The sequence below is a fragment of the Anguilla rostrata genome, chromosome 6 (genome assembly GCF_018555375.3).
Source record: "Anguilla rostrata isolate EN2019 chromosome 6, ASM1855537v3, whole genome shotgun sequence".
NCBI classification, from domain to species: domain Eukaryota; kingdom Metazoa; phylum Chordata; class Actinopteri; order Anguilliformes; family Anguillidae; genus Anguilla; species Anguilla rostrata.
The window spans coordinates 17239822-17260782 of NC_057938.1; the positions used below are offsets into that span (position 1 = coordinate 17239822).

Below are 20961 nucleotides of genomic sequence, written 5' to 3' on the forward strand. Positions count from 1 at the left end.
GCAGTGCAGCCAACTTGCTCCATAGTTTTGAACATACATTCAACTAACATCCATTGCACACACATATACATACATTTACAAATATTCTGTATGCCCAAACCTTTTATTATTTTTCTCTTACTAGAGATCTACTTTACCCTTAGGTGCCATGCAAATCTGTAAAACGGCATGAGTGCCAATTACATCAGACAAAAAAATGTGTTTTTTTTTACTTCATTCTGCTTTTCATTCTACAAGAATTTTTGTTGTCAAGATACCAAGACAAGAGTCAACAGGGCGCAAGGCAAAGCCAGATTCAATCAAATCTCCTGTCAGCATGCTGATGACAGATTATGGTCTCAATGCATGTGAAGGATCCTCTATTTCCTTTAAGAACACAATGTTCTGATAATAACTGTACATTCCCTTTAGTGATGCACATGTGTATGCCTTGTTCAGGTGTAACTTTATGAAGCATTTTATTACACCCTGTGAGATTCATTTAAAATGATTTACTGTCCCTTTTATTCACGACCAGTTAGTTCAGGCACCGGTTCTAAAATAAATGTATTTCCAGGTAAATAGAATAAGATACATATAAATATAAGGACTTTTCCATTTCAAAATATGTTCTCTACATGTCATGTTAAAATTAAAGCTACAGTAAAGAAAATTACAGTGTCTGTATGAAAATCTCTTTTCGTATACAATAAAAAATGCAAAAGCATGTACTGGAACTAAATGCTAAACCAAGAAACAAAATAATCAATTTCTTACAAAATACATTAACTTTTTTCTCTTGAAAACTGTATAATCGCATACTGTACAACAATGTCCCATGTTTTATGCCTCAAACAGAGTATACAGTTCTCATATAAGAATTAAATTTTTCATTGTGCTTCAGTTCTTTTTAGGATTTATTTTAGTATCCTGAACATACTTTATAATACAACAAACATTTCGGGCAAAGAAATACAACATAATTAAACGTGTTCTGCATACTATAATACATCCATACTGGACTAAGTCCTGACAAAATGTATTTTCCCTAATCCTGTGTATTTCAGGTTGGGGCCATCACTGAGAAACTACAGTGCATTCTACTGATTGAAGTGCATTGTAGTTTCTCAGTGATCCCCCAGACTGACATGCACACGAGGATCAGGGAGAATACACTCTGTGCAAATATATATATATAAAGTGAGCTCCACAACGTTCTCAGCTTTTATTAAAGGGTAAACAGACTATGCATGATTTCATATGTATTTCTCACATTCTGAATTTCATATTTTACAATATCAGTTTCAAAAGAGTAGTCTTTGTAGCAAATGCTGTGCTTTCATGAGGAAGGATACAGGTTCCCCCTCCCCCAAATCTCTAACCCTGGGCCAGCTTCATCTTTTTAACACATTATGCCTGGGGCTGGCTGAGCTGATCCAGGATCTGTTATTTGGTGCTCAAAATGCTCAGCAGCGCAGATTCTTCAGGGCGGTGAGGATCCTTTGGTTCTTAGCCTTGAAGGCCAGCATAAAGTTCTGAGGACCCACTATGCCCCGGCCCTCCTCATCCGTCAGGCCCATGATAATGTAATTCAAACCTGGAGAGTACAGACAAAAACAGTCAGAGCTCAGCTCAAAGGTATTTATGTGGGCTACAATGGTTAAATCCATGCGGGTCGCAAATTGAATGTTTAGTAATAGTATAAAAATAAAAAGTTCACACTTGTATAAAATGTATTACACTTTACACAGACACACACATTCAAATATACATACTAATGCACGTACACGCAGACACACACGCACTAAGACAAAGCAGCTTTCCAGCAGTAAAATCAGAGAAGCAGCTCTAAATAATTTATTTCTGAATTTGAATTTACATCAGTATTGACTGTCCTCATGACCCATTTATTTATAGAAACATGTTCGCAGTATTCACACTCACATGATAACACAATATAAACTAACCTAGGTCTAGCCAAAACAGTTTTGACTATCAAGTGTCAGCTGTGCAATGTTGATTATATTCATTATCGATACCCTGTGGCCGACCTTTTACTTAACAGTCAGATACATTTTTGTTGAGCTTCAGATATAGCAATAGACAGACAAAACATAACACTGTCCAAGGGGTCAAGCTAGCCAGGCTTTACTGTTGTTCCCAGAGCATTTCATGCACACTTTGGATCCAGCTGTCCAAACAAATCCTTTAATTTGTGGCTTTCGTTCAGTGTTGTTTTTGAGGGACAGATTAATTTGCTTTGCTTGCTATCATTCTTAAGTCAACTATTCATAAAGGTTTTTTTCAAAAATAACACAGGAAGGGGTTGCTGAGTGGCTTGCCCTGCTAATACACTTGTTTTCAGTTTCGTACTGTGGCCCTTAGTCGAACAATGAATCTGGGCCGTGCCAGCTCTGACTGTAGCTGGCAGCCATGGAGGGTGATGCATACTGTAACTGACTGTAGAGTCTCTGCGGAAAGGAGGGATTCTTTGACTGGGTTGTCCCTGTCTCACTAAAACAACATCTTGAGTTGAATCCTGGGGAACCCGCAGACTGCCCATTCCAACCCCGCATGGAGGGTTCTACTCCAGTGCAGTGTCTGCGTAGTTAAAATGGTAGACTTCATAACATTAAATACACCAAAAACCTCTGAAAAAATCTTGATCCACAGGGATTGATCAACAATCCCAGTTGAAAAGTAAGCGACTGAACAGCTACGGACATCAACAATTAGGGGATGTGTCAGTTCACAGACCTACCTCTTCTGATAAAAGGACACTTCTTGCACAGGATGACAATCTTGGCACTCATGGTCTTGCCCGCTTGCTGGATGGCAAGCGTTCCTTCCTTGTACATGTTGATGATGGAGACAGTGACGTATGCACTGCCCCCTCTTGCCACTGTTGTGATGACTGTGCCTGTTATCACTGGGAAATGCAAGACACAAGAACAACAGTGTCAGGTGTAAAAGCTGTGGACACAAAAATAAACATTGGTATTCTACTGTACCTTTAAAAAGTACTTGACATTTTTTGGCAGAAACAAAAAAAAAACAATGTTAATGACATCTTGCCATCTCCAACAGAACACTTTTCCTGGCTTACAGAGACTTAAAAATAGAATTTCAATAAAAGGCCTAATATAGGAAATGAGTATGACTGGTAAATTCTCAAAAAACTTAAGACCCTGATAACATAAAAAGACAGTAGTTAAAGAACAAGGCCGAATGGCAGTCTCTCATACTCACTGCATCTGAGCCCATGAAAAATACTTACCAAAGTTACTTATGCAGTAGTGGCTCTCCAGAGTGCCACTCCGCTTGCATTTTTTCTGGCACAGAGCAGCTGAATAATTCAATACTGGAGGAAGAAATACAGACACATTATATCAGCTTAATTTTTCATTAACTCTTTCACATACATTTTGAGGCCGTGCTTCTGTTACATCCTTCAAGAAGACAGGAGATTGCCTGAATTAGCGAATATCCAGCTAAATAAATGGATAATCAGATAAATGTTAAATGAGCAGTCATCAAAAAAGAAATTAATTTGCAATGGCAAGATCAATGCTAAAATGAGCTCTACACATGAAATATTCTCAAATTGATTTGTACTGCCAGTGCATGAGGACTGATATGTATCTCATGTACAATGTGCCAGTGTTTAAGTTCTTGAGTTCTTGAGCACATTCTGAAAACATCTGGTTTTTAACGTTATTTCTGCCATTTCAGCACGTGTTGCAAAGCAGTTACTAGAAAAATAAATCCACTGCTCTCATGCTCTCATGAGGGAGAAAAGGAAGCAAATATTTAAAGCAAAATGATTGACATTTGGCACATTCTGACATGGCTTCAGGGGCTACCGAAAGCATAGTTTTAACTGACTGTCATTTTAATGTGTCAGGTTCTTTTTTGGCTGTGTCTGCAGGAAGCAGACCTCAAAATAGTCATCCCCTTATGTGCTTCGTGAATGACTCACCATCTGTCTTTCAGGAAAAGAAAGACGATGGTGAGAAAGACAACTCTCAGGAACACATGAATCCAGTACGTCCATGTTGTCATTGTACAGGATGGAACCAACCCTTATCATTTTTTAACAGAACTACACTGAGGAGTCAGCACAGCTAGCAACAGCAAATACTGTACATCCCCTGAAAGTGATTACTGATATTACCTACAAACGCAGTCATGACAAAGGCATCATTTCCTATGATGCCCCACAATGATGACATGAACAAATGTTGATGTCATTGACAGAGGTCAACGACAATACAAGTGATTAAAATTATACTGTGCCTTTCGCGAGGCAAATAACAGGTCGCTAGAGATTACCTTTTCCACCCATCATCACAGGAGATATGAGAGATATCGATGAACCCGATGCTAATTTTGTTTTGACACCAATCCTGTCATTTCTGTAACTATTTAATCCACAAGCACACATCTGCTAACTGAAGATAAAGAGGGCGAGATGCTCCCCTGTTTCTCCTTTCCTGGAAATTCAAGGACAAGAATTGACAGCCACAGATTCGCACCCAGAGTAATGGCCTGGTGGTCACATCAAGTGTATGCTGGTAAGAAAATTTACCTCGTCTTGAACCTGGAACCAAGGGTTAACTCTAAACAGCAACAATGTTCAGAAACTCCACGCCAAATCCACACTTTGGGAATGGAACCAGATTAACACACTATGTACACTCATAACTGTGGACAGCCATTTTCCATACTTCTTCATTTCTTTTGTATTTCCATCTTCAATTTAATGCTAACTAATATACTTTGATCACTTTTCTTCTAGTCTATTATTTTACCTCAACACATATAACAGGGCAGAAGTGACAGTACAGTAAAGACAACTATTCAACTGAAATTTGAAGATGAAAATGAGGGGTTTTAAGCAGAGGAGTGGCAGTAGGAACACCTGGTTTAGGAGCGTAACTAATCCAGATGAGTGCTCAGGTCCAGGTGTGATGGAGGAAATGAGGAAAAAAGGGCCACCTACCTATGGCTTGGGTCGTGGCCGCTGGGGTAGAGACTGTCAGGGGTGCGACTGTGGTTTTGAATTTCTTTGGCCTGAACTTGTAGTGACCGATAAATCCATCTGCAGTCAGACTCAGGTCAGAAAAGAACTGAATCAGGAGCTGGTTCCCGTCAGATAGGATTGGGCTGAGAGGAAAAATAATGATCATGGTCAGGACTCATAATCTGGCAGAAACATCAAAGACCACATCAGATTGTGCTTTACATGATGACTTGCGCTTCTCTTGAGTGACAGCATTTTATATCTGAGAGTTGTGACTGAAATATCATAAAATGTGACTAAGACCTCATCCAAGTTATATGTGGACCCAACAAATATACCAGTAAAGGAATGTGCTCAATACAAACAATACACTAATGCGGTTTATATGGCAAATTAGGTTGAACAATCAGTAGTTTTCCCTACAGTTATGATTTTAGCATTTAAATCTATTTCTATATGAAGCTTGAAGTTAAGTTATATGAAGAATTTAATGAGAGGGCATTGATTTCCCAAAGGAACACCTCCAGTTTGACCTACAATACAAAGAATACAGTAGAACATGTAAATGGTCCTTACGTGATAGCTTTGTAAACGTATGTTTGAGAACTTAAAATTCTAATATGTTCCCTGGGATCTTGTTCTCTTGGACAGCGATGCACCACATGGCAGTTGTATGGCAGTGGTCACCTCCATCCAGCAGTACTTACGCTGGGGGGCTGTCTCCACAGAACTTTCCGATTCTTCTGGCGTCATCAACCTCTTCCCCATTGAAAATCAGCACATGGTCATAGCGGCAGTAGTTGTCTCTCTCCAAGTCAAACTTCTCAAACTTTAACTCAATGATCTGAGCAAACAGATGGCCATTGGGGGAGAAAAAAGAAAAGAGAAAGAACAAAATAAGTTCATAAACATAACTGTACCCTGAGGTGTAAGACAAAGAGTACTCTTCTGGTAAAACAAATACACAGTTGACCTGAAAATACCTTTTAACCATTTGATACCTTATTTGGATGGCTTATCTAAAGTTACACTCTGCTCAGTGAGGTCTCCTGATGCCAGTTCATGTCCTGTACATTGGTCTGGTTAACTACTGGCAGGTCATCTCTGACGCCAAACGAGACTTCATTTTTATATCCAATAGGCTTTCTCACCTGGTTTCTAGGTGCCACAATGTGCCAAGAACAGGTGACTCCAGCAGGATAGTCTTTCTCTGGCCAGTTGGGGGTCTTCAAGGAGCCTGAGGGTTTGTCCAGACGTCCCCCACAGTACCTGTCCCCTGTAGGGCGCAAGCATGATAACTCTGCCGTAGAATTATATTATATATTATATATATTATCTTTCAGAGAATGGGCCCTTAAGAGCTTTTCCTCACAGAAGCCACTGCAACCAATAACATCTCTCAAAATAGTCAGTAGCTCAATGAAAATGATTGCAATGATTTGTTGTTGAACATGCATGTCCAAGCTCAACCATTCGCTGAAACAGAAGTGGCCGAGAGAGAGGCCTGGTCACAGCTGGTAAGCCTCACCCAGACTCCAGTCCAGAAGAGCGCCAAAGCGTCTGCTAGCCATCTAAACACAAGGTACACCCTGACATTAAAATTCCAGATTAAGTGTATGTCCCAGAGCAAACACGACACCACTGGTTTTGGGCAAATCAGAGGCGGCTTGCCTTTGCCGAGCCCCCCTAACACTTAGAAAATAGAGCTGTGCTGTGAAATCCTGGAGCTGTTCTCTCAGCCACTTCTGTGCCATAAGTCAACAGCTCAGTACAGGCCCTGAAGAGCTGCCCTTTGAACAATCTTTTACACAGTAGATCCTCTGCTGAGAGCATGTGCTCAAGAGCACGTGTAGCAGAACCATACTGTGAAGTATTCCTTGTAAAAGCTTATATAAAAGTAGAATAAAGTATTCATTCATTCATTGAACCTGCAGCGCAAGTATTTCTCGTTTTATCCTCTAGGCCAGTGCTACAAACTTGGTCCTTGGGACCCCTGTTTTCATTTAAACTACAACTGCATTCCAGGAATTTTAACAAGCTGTTCATTTTTATTAATTACGCTTTTCATGTTTTGATGGATTATTTACCCTCTTAAGTCACGTTAGCTATGCATGCCATGAAGAACATACAGTAAGTCCCATATTCACATTGTTTATATTGTGCCGAAGAGCTATTAAAAGGTAAAAAACAAGCATTTTTAACTGATCAAATTAAAGACTGTGGTGAATCAATAGGCTCCTAACTGGTGAAAGTGTGGACACATGGCCACTAAAACTAACCATTTTGTAGATAATGAAGACAAAGCCAATGACAACAAGCCAAAACTGCATTTAAGGAAAAACTGATTAACAACACATCTGTTCAGTAACCTTAATTGAGCAAGACTGACGCTGTAAAACCAGCATACACATACAGAGGGGTGCCCCAGGACCAAGTTTGAGAACTACTCTAGAGACATACTGCAAAATGGTCATGAAGTTGCAATGAATTTAAACTGAGACTATCCAGGTTTGGATACTTCTGTGATTGAGTTGTTTGTTGCCCTGCACTCTAAGACATGCCCACTTCCCCATCAGCCACACCCCACTCTCTAACTTGGTCATAGGGAACCTCTGTGTTTCATGTGTGTTCTCCAAGCTCCTTAATAGTCACGGACTTGCTGGCAAATAACATCAACAGTTGTTAGTTTTCAGTGTACAGTAACAAGCTTACTTCATTGACCAATTAAATAACTAATCTAGGTCCTGCAAAACCATAATCCAAAAGGTGTTCTGACTACTACTACTTAAAATCACTATCTTAACACTAATATGTTTTTATTTCTTGTTGCAGAGGACCAAAATGATATTAAGCAAAATGAGTTGAGGAACATCCTTTTATATTTTACTGAAACAAAGACTCCTCATATGTTTTCAGGACTGATCTCAGATTCAGGATTTGATTTGGGTAAGTGTTCAAATACCTGCACCAAACAAACAACAGACAGTGGATAATCCAGTCACACTGAATGCCAGCGAACACAGAGGCACCCTGGAGTGAGGACTGGGCAACACTGCTATAGCCTATCACATCATCACATTAGCACGCAGCCCCATTATAAACAGGAGACTGCACGGTAGCTGTGGCGTGCCTTATGGGTCATTTGGAGTGGGTGACCGGGAGCCTGAGGGTCATTAGTTTCCCACCTCGTTCATTCGGCAGCGCAGCGGAGAACGAGGCCATGAAGCCGCTCCCCGCCGTGTTGGCATCAGACACCATCTGCACCAGCATCTTGTTGCCGCTGGAGACGAGGGCGCCGGGCCTGATGGTTCCACAGAAGCGGCCGAGCCGCTGCCCGTTGACGTGCCCGCTGTACACGTCAACGTGGTCATATCTGCACAGGCTGTCACTCTCCAGGTCGATGAACTGGAAGGACAGGGAGACGACCTTTCCCTCGGGGACCTGCGGGTTTGGCCAAAGATAGACTGCATCAGTGACACCATAAAAGCTAAGCAATGCATTTAAATTAACACATTTGTCTCTGGTTGTCGCTGTTTTCATGTTTGTCCACATGATAAATGCTTTATTTTTTCTGCATAGAAAGGGTTCTCTTTAATCTATACCAGGGTTCTCAAACTCCAGTCTTATAGGGTCACAGTATCTGCCAGGTTTTGGCACAATGCTTCATTTAAGTCAGTGGTTAAAGAGCCCACAAACCTTGTTTCCAAGACCTAAGTTTCCTTCTACATAAAAGAACATGAAAATCCAAGATGCTGCAATCTCCAGGAGTTTGAGATGCCAGCCTTACAGAAAAAGCAACAAAATATCTAGTAATTATAAATGGGGCATTTCCTACACTGTTGCTTTAAAGTAAATATGAAAATAATGTATTTATTTAATCAGTATTATTTCACAAGCCTGTCTTGTTTGCATATGATAGTCAGATTAAGTAACCTGTTCTGTGTATTTCTATATTGGACCTTGTTAAACAAGGTCTACCGACAGTAGGGATCAGAAACTCTTGTCCTGGAGAGCTATAAGATCTGCTAGTTTTTCTTTGTATCTTAAAAACAGCAACAAATTTAAATCCAAAAGCCATGCTGGTTAACTGGCCAATTAAAGCAGTATCAGTAACAATGAATAACAGCAAATCCTGTAGCTCTCCAGGACCAGGGATGGGGTCCTCTGATCTAGGGGCTCTAAAATTGTAACAGCAGGAAATTATTGCAGTGGCCCCAACCCATTCAATCAAAGACTGAAACTGACAGGAGTTACCTATCTTGCTGCTATTACATGAAAACAATTCCCCTGGACAGTGGTGGCAACCCTTGTCCTATATGTGCCAGAGATGTTTGTTTTCTGTTCTATCCAAGCTTGATGATTGCACAATTTCATCAATAATTAAAAGTCCAAGCTTCTAATTTGGTAATATGTAACATCAGAAGGAGAATATTGACACATTAAAGAAACTGAATTTTAGCAACTACAGATTAGAGTTATGCTACTGTTGAAGAGTGAAGCATATGACACTCGTGTCCGAGTGGTTGAAAGCATAAGAAAGTGCATACATATCACCATTAAATTAAATATGCAGACACACAAGAGAATTGCAGGCATCCCAACAAGAAACAGTTAATAACTGGCAATGTTGCTTACCGTAATTTTCCACACGCATTTCGTGTTTGGGGGATACACTCCCGGGTACCCTTCGCTACCGATGAACCCAGAGTCCGCAGTAAAGTTTCCGCCGCACGTAAAAATGGGCCTGAAATGCGGTAAGGAACAGTTCAATAATTAACTCGTCACGCTGTTTTCTGAAATGTCTCCGTCATTTATTTCTTTTTTTCCTGGACAACGGACACTCTAAATTAAAATGCGACTGCAACTGAGTAAATTGAATGGAGCCAGACTGAAGAACGCGTCGGGAACGTTTTTTTTTTTTTTTTTTTTTAAACGTAAAAGACCGGAAACTTTTATTATCTACCCAATACCGGCAATGTCACTAGCTGAATGTCAGTATAAGCAGTCGCCAAAGTGGAATGTCTTTGGACATGCCACTGCGATTAAAACACAAGCTTTAAATGAAAAACTATACCTCCGCTGATACTGAGCGTGGACCCACGTGAACAGCAGCAGCAGACACAAAATACAACAAATTATACTCCTCATTGTACGTGGGTTTATCCGTTTTGAGTAACCCTGACGCTCAGTAGTCTGTCGCTTCTTGTGAAAAGAAAATAGTAGTAGTCAGAAGTTCCTCGGGGATTTCGCCGGCTGCAAACTGGTGGTATGAATATAACGTCTGTTCTGAGCAGTAGGAGGGAGCAGCTGTCTGCTGCTTCATCTCTCCAAAATCTGAGATCAAGGACGGACAGATCGAAAGTGAAGAAGGGGTCATTTTGGATCTATTTCGAAGGGACACTTAATTTTTAGTGTGTGGCTGACTGTGTTTACACTAATGATAGGCTGCACAATAACATCCTGATTAGAAAAAGGAATGCACTGGTCCAAGGTTATCTACAGCCTTTAGTTGCATGTTGTGTCCTAATGGCGAAATATGTGTCATTACAGGCTGTGAATAACTGCATAAACTTGTAAGTGGTGGTAGAAAATTTTATATCCTACATCTATCAAAAGGTGAATAAACTTGGAACTGGGTAAAAGTCAGAACTACTTTCTCTTAAGGCAATTTGCAAAAATACATTTCCTTTTGGCAGGCCTGCACGTATCCAGATTATGCAAGTCCATTTTTTTCATAATAGCACAGTATTTGCGCAAACAAATAACGTTTTATGTGTCCCAATATTTTAAGAATCTGGTCAGTGTTGGGAAATAATAAACATATTCCTAAAATAACATTTCAAGTTAGCCAATGTTTATTGGCCGAATCAGAAGTATCAAGTACTATTTTAATTTAAACAATGTCAAAAATTCAACAGTAAAGGGCGCCATCTAGTGGTACAATTCTACTTAATCACATTGTCAATTAATATACCGCCAATTGCTGTCAAAAACATCAACAATCGCACGATTTCCGTATAATAATGCAGTGAAATAAATATTGTTTACTGAGTTCAGAGTTCTTAAAACACATCTTCAACTCCCTAGGCTATGGACTTAAATGTAGAAATGAGTATAATTACAAAATATTAAGTTAAGACACTGAAGCCTGATTGAACTACACCAAAATTGCTCACAAAAGATTAGTGAGTATGTTCATATTTACTAAAATTATCCTACATGTATTTGTGTCACTTTGAAAACTGAATTTCTTGACTCGTTGAGTCAACATCACTTTCTCAAACCATCTGTCACAAAATGTACAGTTATGTAGTAACACCGTTTCCCCAACCAGATGTGCACTGCATTTCCAAAAGTATGTGGACACCTGAACATTTTCAATGTACAAAAAGTTACTCACACATACAAAGCAATGCTGCTTTTTTTCCTTGAAAAACATACTAATTTTGCTTGTTTATCTGATGTTTTTATTGGCTGATGTAGCTAAATGTCCAATGGGCAGACGTCTGTGGGCCATGAGCATTTGTGATGATGTAATTGGCAGGAAAAAGAAGGACAAGAGGGAAAAACACCAAATCCCATACGTTTGTGGCTTTATTGTGCGGATGTGTGAAGTTTTTTGTAAATTCTGTCTCTTGACATGAGGTCAGAATGTACAGGGCTAAGAGTCTGTGGTAATCAAGGTTATTTGTGTAGGAAACCCTGAAAAATGGCAAACTGTCTGTGCTGTATAGGTATGGGGAATGCCGCCCCAAGTCATAACTTGGTGGGATGGCATACCATCCGAATTATTTAGATAAGATACAGTAATACACTGAATTCTGTAGTTAATTGGACAATTCTAATGCCCTCCCTTCTCCCTTCTTTATTGGCTACCTTTTTTATTTTTCTCTCTTAATTATATAGGTTGTATTATATAAAATTCTGATTTATAAAATAGCGTGGCATAAATGTTGACAATAACCCACTTGTGTTGTAGACTGTCTTTGAAGAAGTGTAAAGTGTATTGTTGCCTATATGTTTGTTCTATTACTTAATAATTTATTTATATTGTTTAATTAATTAAAAATGATATTTTAAAAAAAATACACGTTTCCTCGGTTCCCCCGTCCTCACGCTTTTTCATTGAGCCCTCCGATGAGTGGAGCTAAGGAGCGATGAAAGGATGCACGGAGGTTATAATAAAAAATAAAGATATTGGAATGTGTCTGGAAAAAAATAAGAATCGTAAACGAAGAGGATAACGAGAGGCACTCTAAGCAAACACAATATATTTGAGCATGGAACAGATATGATTGCTTAACATGGATGAATGCATTCAGATGTATATTTATGCCATATTGTTCCTAATATGTCTTTGTTCGTTTAAAAAAAATCGTCGCCATGAAATCCTCTTGACAACAACTGTAATCACGAACCACCGAATAGTTACTTGCGTATACAAAACTATCAATGGTCAAATCAAATTAGACGAACGATATAGCAGCCTTGTGCAATGGTCACAGGTGCGCAGCTGTAGTGTTTAACGATAAGAATAGCCTGGTTTGGAATAGAACGTCAAGTTTCAGTGGTGGAACACAGAATTGCATTAATTGATATAGGATCTTTGGCGAAAGACTGGCAGATGTAGCAGTAATAACAGTGGGCATTTTGCAGAAAGTGAAAACCTTAAAAGGGAGAAGAGGCCGGAAATGGGGCGGGCCGGGATATTACTATGCGAACGTTAGCTAGTGCCTCTGCATGGTTACTGTTTCTGGGGGAGCTCGAATTTGCTTTGGTTGTCTGATCCTAGATCACTAGGCGCTGGGTTAATGAATCAATTTAAGGGAACTGTTGCCTAAGTCAAAGATCGGAGCTGTTCTGTTAAGCAACGTTAAAGAACTGGCAAGTAACGTTCACCTGATTATTTAAGATTATAGCCTAAATTCCGACAGCCACGAAAATGTGTGCACTCCCACTGAGACGTGTAGCAGTTCTTATTTTATTTTCAGTGACTTTAACAGTAACTTTAGGTTTCGGTCTCCCTGCTTTATTAAATTATTTCGCCATGTTATGTGGGCTTCCCGAAGCTAACGTGGCGGAATGCATCGTGGGGGTGTATTTATTTTTCGTTCTTTACGTCGCGATGCCACCAATTCCCAGGGGATCTGTGAAGGTAAGATTAATCACAACAGGAGGTTAGTACGCAAGTGGTCGCTAGTAATTTCCTGTATGTTATTGTCAGTGCAGAGCTGCACAGAGCATTACCGGTATCTAGTAATGCAAAAGCAAACCGACTGAGGAAGCTAACCTGTTAGCCAGGTCCCAAGCACAGCTATGACTTAGCTGGCTAATATAGCGTAACGCTACGCATAAATAATACTTCTAGCTTGCTGTAGGGCTGCAATACGTAACGTTAGGCTATGTTGTTTGCTTTTACTGTAACGTTGATGTGTTTTTGTTTTTTTTTTCATTTCTAAACTCTTGATACATTGTGTCAGCTATCGAGGTGTTGCAGCATAAGTAGTAGCCTATTACTTCATAGCACATTCTCAGTGATGCTTGATTGTGGTAATTTGCAGCATTATTAAGAGATTTTCTTAATGTAGGCCTATTGATATAGTTGCACGTTATGCACAGACTACGTCTCCCATTAAAGAAGTAAAGAAAAATCTGGTCTGTAGTACATAGATTCCAGAAGGTAGAATGCACAAAATGAAATCAGACTTGCTGAACAACAGCCTAGGGCTGTAGGCAAATGCATAACCTGTTAACCAAGGAGACGTGATCAAAATTCTAGAAAGGACCTACCTCCACGATCCATTTCTTCTTCAGGTGGCAACCTGTAGGATTATGCAATGTTATTACTGCAGGGTTTGGTGTCTGTAATTGCCAAGACCATCCAATAGAGCTAACCTGAGTGTCAGTGATATTGCCTTGTGGCATCTCCTCTCCTTGAAGCAAATCTCTTCATGTAGGCTTACATGGGAAAATACAGTACAGTTATTTATGTGGAAAACCCTCAAGGTGCCTGTGATGTGTTGGTGTGGGATGTGCCTCACCAACCCATAACCCGCATACCTCCCATCCTAGTACATGAAGGTTAAGAAAGTTTGTGCTATCAGTGTGGGAACCACAATCCTAGCCCACACCCAAACCAAAAGCTTTCTTTTCTAACATTTATTGTTTTGTATTACTTGGAGGCTGCACTGTACATTTGTCTGAAGTTTCTCATTCCTTTCTCTCTCAACCATTTCTGAACTCTCCTCCCTGCTGTCTCAGAAATGTTAGCCTCTGCTCTTATGTCCCTATTCGCCAGTCAATCAGTAAAAAAACCTGTTTTGCTACCGCAGTGTCATGCCTACTCACGCTACGACTGACTGGTCAGACAGTCGAAAGTCTGCATTGCTGCAAGATAATTATCATATCTGGAGAGTGTATTCCAAAAAGTACAATGGTTGTATGTTTTGTTCACAAACAGCAATATATGGAAATATATTGTATTTGTAAAAAAAAATAAAAAACTTTGTGCTCTTGGGTCAGTTGTTCGGATTGCATACAAGCATTTACATTTGTGCCCTGAACTATGATATTTTACCCTTTTCGGGTTCAATGTTACAGACTGAGGGAAAGGCTGTGTTCATTACTGGCTGTGACACCGGATTTGGATTTGCCCTGGCACAATACCTCCATAAGCTGGGCTTTACTGTCTTTGCCGGATGCCTTCTGAAGGTAATGCATTGATTCACATTCACTCAAACCCCCAAATCATGGCTGTTATTTGTTTCAGCTTTATGAAATATAAACATACACATGAAACAGATTAATACTGTCCAGCATCATGTCTGTCAACCATGATCTTGTTTGTCAGTTGATGTATTTGGGGAGGAGAGTAGAGAGAAGTATTTTTCCAGGGTCTCAGGGTCTGTGGCTGGGGGCAAACGTGTGCATGTTTCTTCTGTCACATGCAAATTTTCACCAAACTTTGTTACCATATCTCCCTTAATAAGGATCCAAGAAAAGTGTTATTTCAGTTCCAGGGGTTTCTTATAAGACCAAATATGCATGCCAAATCTAATTAAAATCTGTGATGATGTGGTCCAAAAGTATGTCGAATTTGCCTGGACTGACCCATTTGAGACAGCATTCAAACATTGGTTCACAGAATGAGTAGGTTATCCCATGCCTGAAAATTCACAGTATTTCTGTCTCACTTTTACTTACAGGGTAGTGGATGTGTGTGTAATTTTGAGTGACCTGTAGATGTGTGTCTGCCTTGTACTTTCAGGACAAGGGTGGAGATGGGGCCAAGGAGCTGGAGGAGCTGCACTCAGACAGGATGAAGGTGGTGCAGCTGGACGTTTGCAGTGAGGACCAGGTCGCCGAGGCAGCAGAGTTCGTCAGAGGCAACTTGGAGGACCCTGAGAGAGGTAGACGTCCCCACTCCTCGATTGGTCGCTGGCCCAGAGTGGCCAACTACATGACCGCACGCATACCTGCCCACCAAAGCAGGGCCTTATTATTAATGACAGAAGTCCTTGTCACTGTAACATTTTTGCAGTTTTACTTAGCATTACTTTCTATCCATTCAGTAGATGCTCTTCTCCTATTCAAACAGGTCAATAAAAGCAGCACTACTACAGAAAGGGGTAACTGAGCCTCAATGACCCCTCTGTGTGCTCCGGTGTCCTGACAGGTCTGTGGGCTGTGGTGAACAACGCAGGAGTTTCCACTTTTGGAGACGTGGAGTTCACCAGCATGGAAACCTACAAGCAGATTTCAGAGGTGAATCTCTGGGGCACCATCAGGGTTACCAAGGCTCTGCTGCCCCTCATTCGCAAGGCCAAAGGTAAGTGTTAGTGTGTCCCTCTGGGACTAGGGGCTGGGCTGGGCAGGGGAATGGTGGCATCTCTCAGAGAGCATTAACTCAAGATCCCAACTCATTGTGGCCTTTCAATATCTTTCAAATTGCAAGATTTTAGCAAGACACACATGTTCCTCCAGCACTTTCATTTTACACTTGTATCTCCACTCAGCACTTAAATTGCACTTGTATCATTAACTTGATTTTGTAGCTTGTCGTCATGCCTCCTAGTTTGTCTTATCATAACTTTCTGACCTAGCCAATGCTAACTATGTGAACTGGACTTAGTATGTTCATGACTATGGATAACTATTACATAATGAGTATTGTACCTTATGAGACCTGTGTTTTGTAGTTGTTCCAATGACATTGCGTATGCCCTTATTATATGTCACTTTGGATAAAAACGTCTGTCAAATAAATGTACATGTACACATAGAGGTGGGAGGATGTGGGAGGGTATCTTTGGATCCCTGTTTCAAAGCAGCCATAACAGATTTGTGTACCATGTCAAACGTAGATTTGTATAACAGCTTAAGAATGATTTTCTAAGAATCTGTAAGACTGAACCTGATATACTGGATTAAATTTAATTAAATATTTACTGGTATTTTTACAAACTACTTTTTATCTTTATTTTGTCCAAGTTTTGCTTGCTGTGTGGAATTGACATTTGTTAGCAGTACAGCAGTAGACTAAGTACAGTACAGAATTAAAACTACTACTTAAAGAAAATTGCAACTATGACTAAGCACACAGTAAAATTGCAACTGCATCTAAGTGCAGACAGAAAAAAACCACAAGAATGACTAAGGGCATGCTTTGCGAGAGCAAACCCAGAATAGAAGTCAGTCTTGCCTCTGATAAACCAAGACTTTTTTGGTAACAAATTGCTAGTTGCATTTGTTTTTATGGAAGCTTAAAAAAAAAAACTCAGCATTGTGACCTGCCCCGCAGGTCGAGTGGTGAACCTGGCGAGCATGTACGGCCGAATGGGAAACGCCATGCGCTCCCCGTACTGCGTGTCCAAATACGGCGTGGAGGCCTTCTCCGACTGCCTCCGGTACGAGATGAAGCCGTGGCAGGTGAAAGTCGTCGTGGTCGAGCCGGGAAACTTCGTCGCCGCCACGGGGATCCTGAACCGCGACGTCGTGGCGGCCACGGCTGAGAAGCTGTGGAGCGAGGCGCCTCCTGGCGTCCAGGAGGATTATGGGAAAGCCAAATTCGAGCAGCGCGTGGCCACAGTGCGCTCCTACTGCAACTGTGGCCCGAAGGACATGACGCCCGTCATTCATGCCATCGCGGACGCCGTCCGGTCCAGTCGTCCCTTCACCCGCTACAACCCCATGGAGGTGCACTGGTGGATAAGGATGCTGGTTATGACCCACCTGCCAGCCGCCATCTCTGATTGGCTGTACTTCTGAAGGACGCTCCTGTTCAAATATGTAGTTACTGTAGAGTTGGAGTCCGTTCCATTTCAATGCAGTCAATTCAGGAAATGCACTGAAATGTGATTAACTCATTGAAAAGTACTCATCGAACAATGTAGCCAGTTTTCAATTCATAACTTGTATTTCAGTTCTTCCTGAATTAGCTGAATTTAAATGGCAGGAACACCAACCCCAAACACTAATCAGGGTGATGATCAGGGTCAACTAAATGAGTTAAAGGGGTGCCGTCCATTTGCAACAAATTCTGTTTCAAATATAAATAAAATGAGATAAGGATCGCACTTCCATAAAATATAAAGTATCTTTTATTTGCACAAACTTTTCAGGCAAAACGCCCTTCTTCAGCATGTAAAAAGTACCAAACTGAATTGCAGGTCAAATATCGTTCCCTTGGCTCAACTGGTTTGATGACGTGCCGATGATATGTACATAATAGGGCCAATCACATCCAAGAAATCAGCAACAAACAAAACTCAAATAAAACAAGCCAATGACAACTCCTCATTAAGGCCTTTTGGCATTGATGTATCCAAATAATGGATCCAAAAGGCTTCTCTCTGAGAAAATTTTTTTCTGGATTGCCACCCCAATATGGCATCCTAATAGCCTCAATGCCCTATGTATTTAAGTTCACTCAGATTATGTTTGTAATTGTTAAACTGTCTTGCCACTGATGATTGCTCATCATTTTTACATATGGAACATTTGTGTTCACAAATTCTTGTTTAAGCTCGCGTTTGGTTTTGCGTACATAAAGCAAATTACATGGCCATTTAAGCAAATAAACCACATATTGGGTATTGCTTGTGATTTTGCCCTTTTAGGCTAGACGGCTCTCTGATTTGGGCTTTAATAAATCCACTCTTTGAATCTGACATTTTATTAAGAGTCTTTTCCACTAGTGTTGCATTGTAACCTCTGTGTAACATTTTTCTCAAAGACCTTTGGCCTGAATTTCAAACACCTCATCCGAATCACATTTATGTCTAAACCTAAAAAAATTGGCTGGAATGAACTATTCTTCTCAAATTTCAATTATTATATCACTGAAAATGTTTGCTGTTTGTATTCCTGGTTTATTCACTTTCTTTGTTGTAATCAGTGGTAAATGGACTCTTGTTTTTTCAAAAACTTTTCACCAGCTCAATTTGCGATGCATAGATGTTGTTTTCGGTTGGCATGGTTATTGTAAAGCACGGCAATACTATGCTTTTTTCCCTCTGTGCCTCTATCAGGGTCTTTTGAAGGACCAAAATAGTTGGCGCATTTGCGCTTTTAATTCTGTTTGATGCCATTGAGATTAAAAGAGAAAGTAAATGGTTTCTATCACTTTTCAATGATGAAAACAGGCTTTGCTGTCATTTTAACATGCTGTGAAAAGTATTTGGTTGGCGCTGTTTTTAAATGGGCACTCTGCATTTGCTTATTAAAGGCAACTGAGAGATTGTGTGCACATAAAAGGCTGGATGTACTCAGGCGAATGTTGACTAATAAAGAGTTTATATTTTTGTAGAAATATAAAACTTGTTTATCTGAAAAGCCTGCTTAAAATGGATTATAATGACTCAGTTTTATTTGGACTGTGGCCAAGGATGGCCCATCATAGACTATTCAGAAATTATTTTTTCAGTCATTTGTGAAAAATAAATCTTAATTTGCAGTTTGTTTTAATATTACATTTGTAAACATTTTAAACCTATAGTCTCTCTACTAATGTTTTGTGCATGTGCTTGACTACTGTACTATGCATCAAAAGATGATATGAAAAGTTTTTCATGTGTTTCTTAAAACTGCCACCAGAGGACAGTATTCAACAAATGTATGCTTCATGTACTTTGTAACCATTCTTCTCAATGTATTTTTTAATTCAAGGATTTGTGTCTGACCTTCACACTATAAATTAATGCATTTCAGCAGTGGTTGATCCCCTTTGGTACTATGTCACTTTTTAAATCTCATTATCTTATTGTTCTTTGAATTATCTGGTACGTTTGTGTTTTTGTGGATTTTAAAAGGCTTCCCCTAAGGTAGATTTTTATTTATAAGTGCACGTTTAATATTTGTGTGGGGAAACGCTTCGTAATCAGTGGAAAGCTTTCTATTTGTTTTAAAAAAATTCATACTTACTTCAATGACACATGAACGATTACACATAAATCTGGCTCCTTGGAGTGCAGCGTAGGATGTGTATTGTGAAACGTGTACTAAATTATATTCAGTGGCAATTACAGAAATGAAAAGAGTAGTTTAGTTTAGCCATCCTTCATGAATGAATCGTTTTATATGAAAGCACAAATTCACATAATGTTGAAAGGACAAAATATGCAGGCAGCATATTCCTGTACTAGTTGCGAGGGTTTTGGGGTGTGTTGAGTCACAGCCGCGTGTTCTCCTTCGGAGAGCTATATTTCTGCTGAGGAAATGCGGCAGCGCTCCTTGAGTCATCTTTTCCTGACAAACAGGAACCCTCGCGCGTGCCGCCTCAGCTCTGGGGAGCTCGCCGGGACGGGATGCGTTCCTGCTGTTTTTAGCAGTGCGGAGGCCTCTGTGCAGTCACCGCACGCGTGATCGAGGCTGGGCTTTTTCTTCCTCAGAGCCTGACACGAAGAAGACTCGCATTCACACCAGTCTGAGACTTCCAAAACATTGAAATCAGCCCTCATGACACTGAGATAGCATGACGAGGCTTGTGCACAGTGAGTTTGGAATAACTTAGCATAAGCTTAGCATTATGGCCAATTCCAGTGATTTTAGCTGGAAAAGAATAGACTTTATTTGGGGTTTAAGGCCCTAAGGTAATTTGGTGTGTGGCGTCTGCACTGGGGGACGGCAAGCTCATCCTGAGTTGGTGTGGGCATCCAGAAGGAGTAGAAATATTTGATATACAAGTGTGTTGCATTGATTCAGTTTCATTTTAATCACTGCAAGCATAAGCATCTGTCAATAGAACAATGGTTTACCACTTGACCTGTCCTTCTCTGGAGTCATATATACTGTTTATATATTTGGCCTCCAAACAAATACCAAAATTGTAAATAAGACAAAACCTAGGGTATATCTGACTCAAAACAGGTTTCAGCACACTACAACTTGAATTCCTTATTCAACCACAAGGGGTCTCTAAAGATAACTTAATTGTTGGTGCTTTACTTCAAGCATAAGACATCAGACGTGGGTAATTTGATTCGGAGTGGTCACACTGTGTTGGCATTTGTTCTGCCTCAGCTCTTCGTTAAATTAAAGTCATTATTTGTAAAGTCAGTGACTTTATCTACTATTCCAGGTTTAAGTCCATTGCTAATTTTACAGAACTCCACCCAGAGGACACTGACCTTCCCTTGCCCTGTTGGAATGGGAATAGTTCTCCCCAAAGGTATTTATTGACTTTTTCCCTCCCTATGTAGTCATGTGTGAAATCGCTAGATGGGATTCATGAACTGCTCCCCTCCTCCATCACCATTGCTCTTCCAACTCATGTGAACCCCACCCTTGTTTTTTCGTTAGTTCTCTGACATTTGGCAATTCACTTAATATCCATTAAACAAATGTGAGTTTTTACCTTTTGTTCTTGCAAACAAGGAAACATTTCTCTACCAACGTACCAACAAGTTGGTTGCCCTATATTGCCCATGGTTTCCTTGTAGACCAAATAAAATGAAGAAGCA

The 20961-nt window shown here is 40.2% G+C and overlaps 2 protein-coding genes across 2 annotated transcripts; one reads left to right on the top strand and one right to left on the bottom strand.

Moving 5' to 3' along the window:
- Positions 1-84: 84 nt before the first annotated feature.
- On the bottom strand, positions 85-10623 carry LOC135256689 (procollagen C-endopeptidase enhancer 2-like). The gene is made up of 9 exons (XM_064338706.1): positions 10077-10623; positions 9638-9746; positions 8188-8443; positions 6154-6278; positions 5710-5846; positions 4982-5145; positions 3257-3340; positions 2741-2908; positions 85-1576 (listed from the first exon to the last, which is right to left on the bottom strand). Exons 1-9 carry the CDS (start codon positions 10148-10150, stop codon positions 1446-1448), a joined length of 1248 nt encoding a protein of 415 aa, XP_064194776.1. The 5' UTR covers positions 10151-10623; the 3' UTR covers positions 85-1445.
- A 1899-nt stretch (positions 10624-12522) lies between these two features.
- Positions 12523-19220, top strand: bdh1 (3-hydroxybutyrate dehydrogenase, type 1). The gene is made up of 5 exons (XM_064338711.1): positions 12523-13157; positions 14603-14713; positions 15270-15411; positions 15678-15830; positions 16803-19220. The coding sequence occupies exons 1-5, from the start codon at positions 12945-12947 to the stop codon at positions 17267-17269; spliced, it is 1086 nt and encodes a 361-aa protein (XP_064194781.1). The 5' UTR covers positions 12523-12944; the 3' UTR covers positions 17270-19220.
- Positions 19221-20961: the final 1741 nt, after the last annotated feature.

Bases quoted from the DNA above. Each gene is read 5' to 3' on its own strand.
- LOC135256689 (XM_064338706.1), bottom strand. From the start codon at position 10,150: ATGAGGAGTATAATTTGTTGTATTTTGTGTCTGCTGCTGCTGTTCACG. The intron at 9,747-10,076 runs GTATAGTTTTTC...ACCGCATTTCAG, and splicing joins CACGCTCAGTATCAGCGGAG to GCCCATTTTTACGTGCGGCG. The intron at 8,444-9,637 runs GTAAGCAACATT...CCAAACCCGCAG, and splicing joins AATGCGTGTGGAAAATTACG to GTCCCCGAGGGAAAGGTCGT.
- bdh1 (XM_064338711.1), top strand. From the start codon at position 12,945: ATGTGTGCACTCCCACTGAGACGTGTAGCAGTTCTTATTTTATTTTCA. The intron at 13,158-14,602 runs GTAAGATTAATC...TCAATGTTACAG, and splicing joins TTCCCAGGGGATCTGTGAAG to ACTGAGGGAAAGGCTGTGTT. The intron at 15,412-15,677 runs GTAGACGTCCCC...GTGTCCTGACAG, and splicing joins CTTGGAGGACCCTGAGAGAG to GTCTGTGGGCTGTGGTGAAC.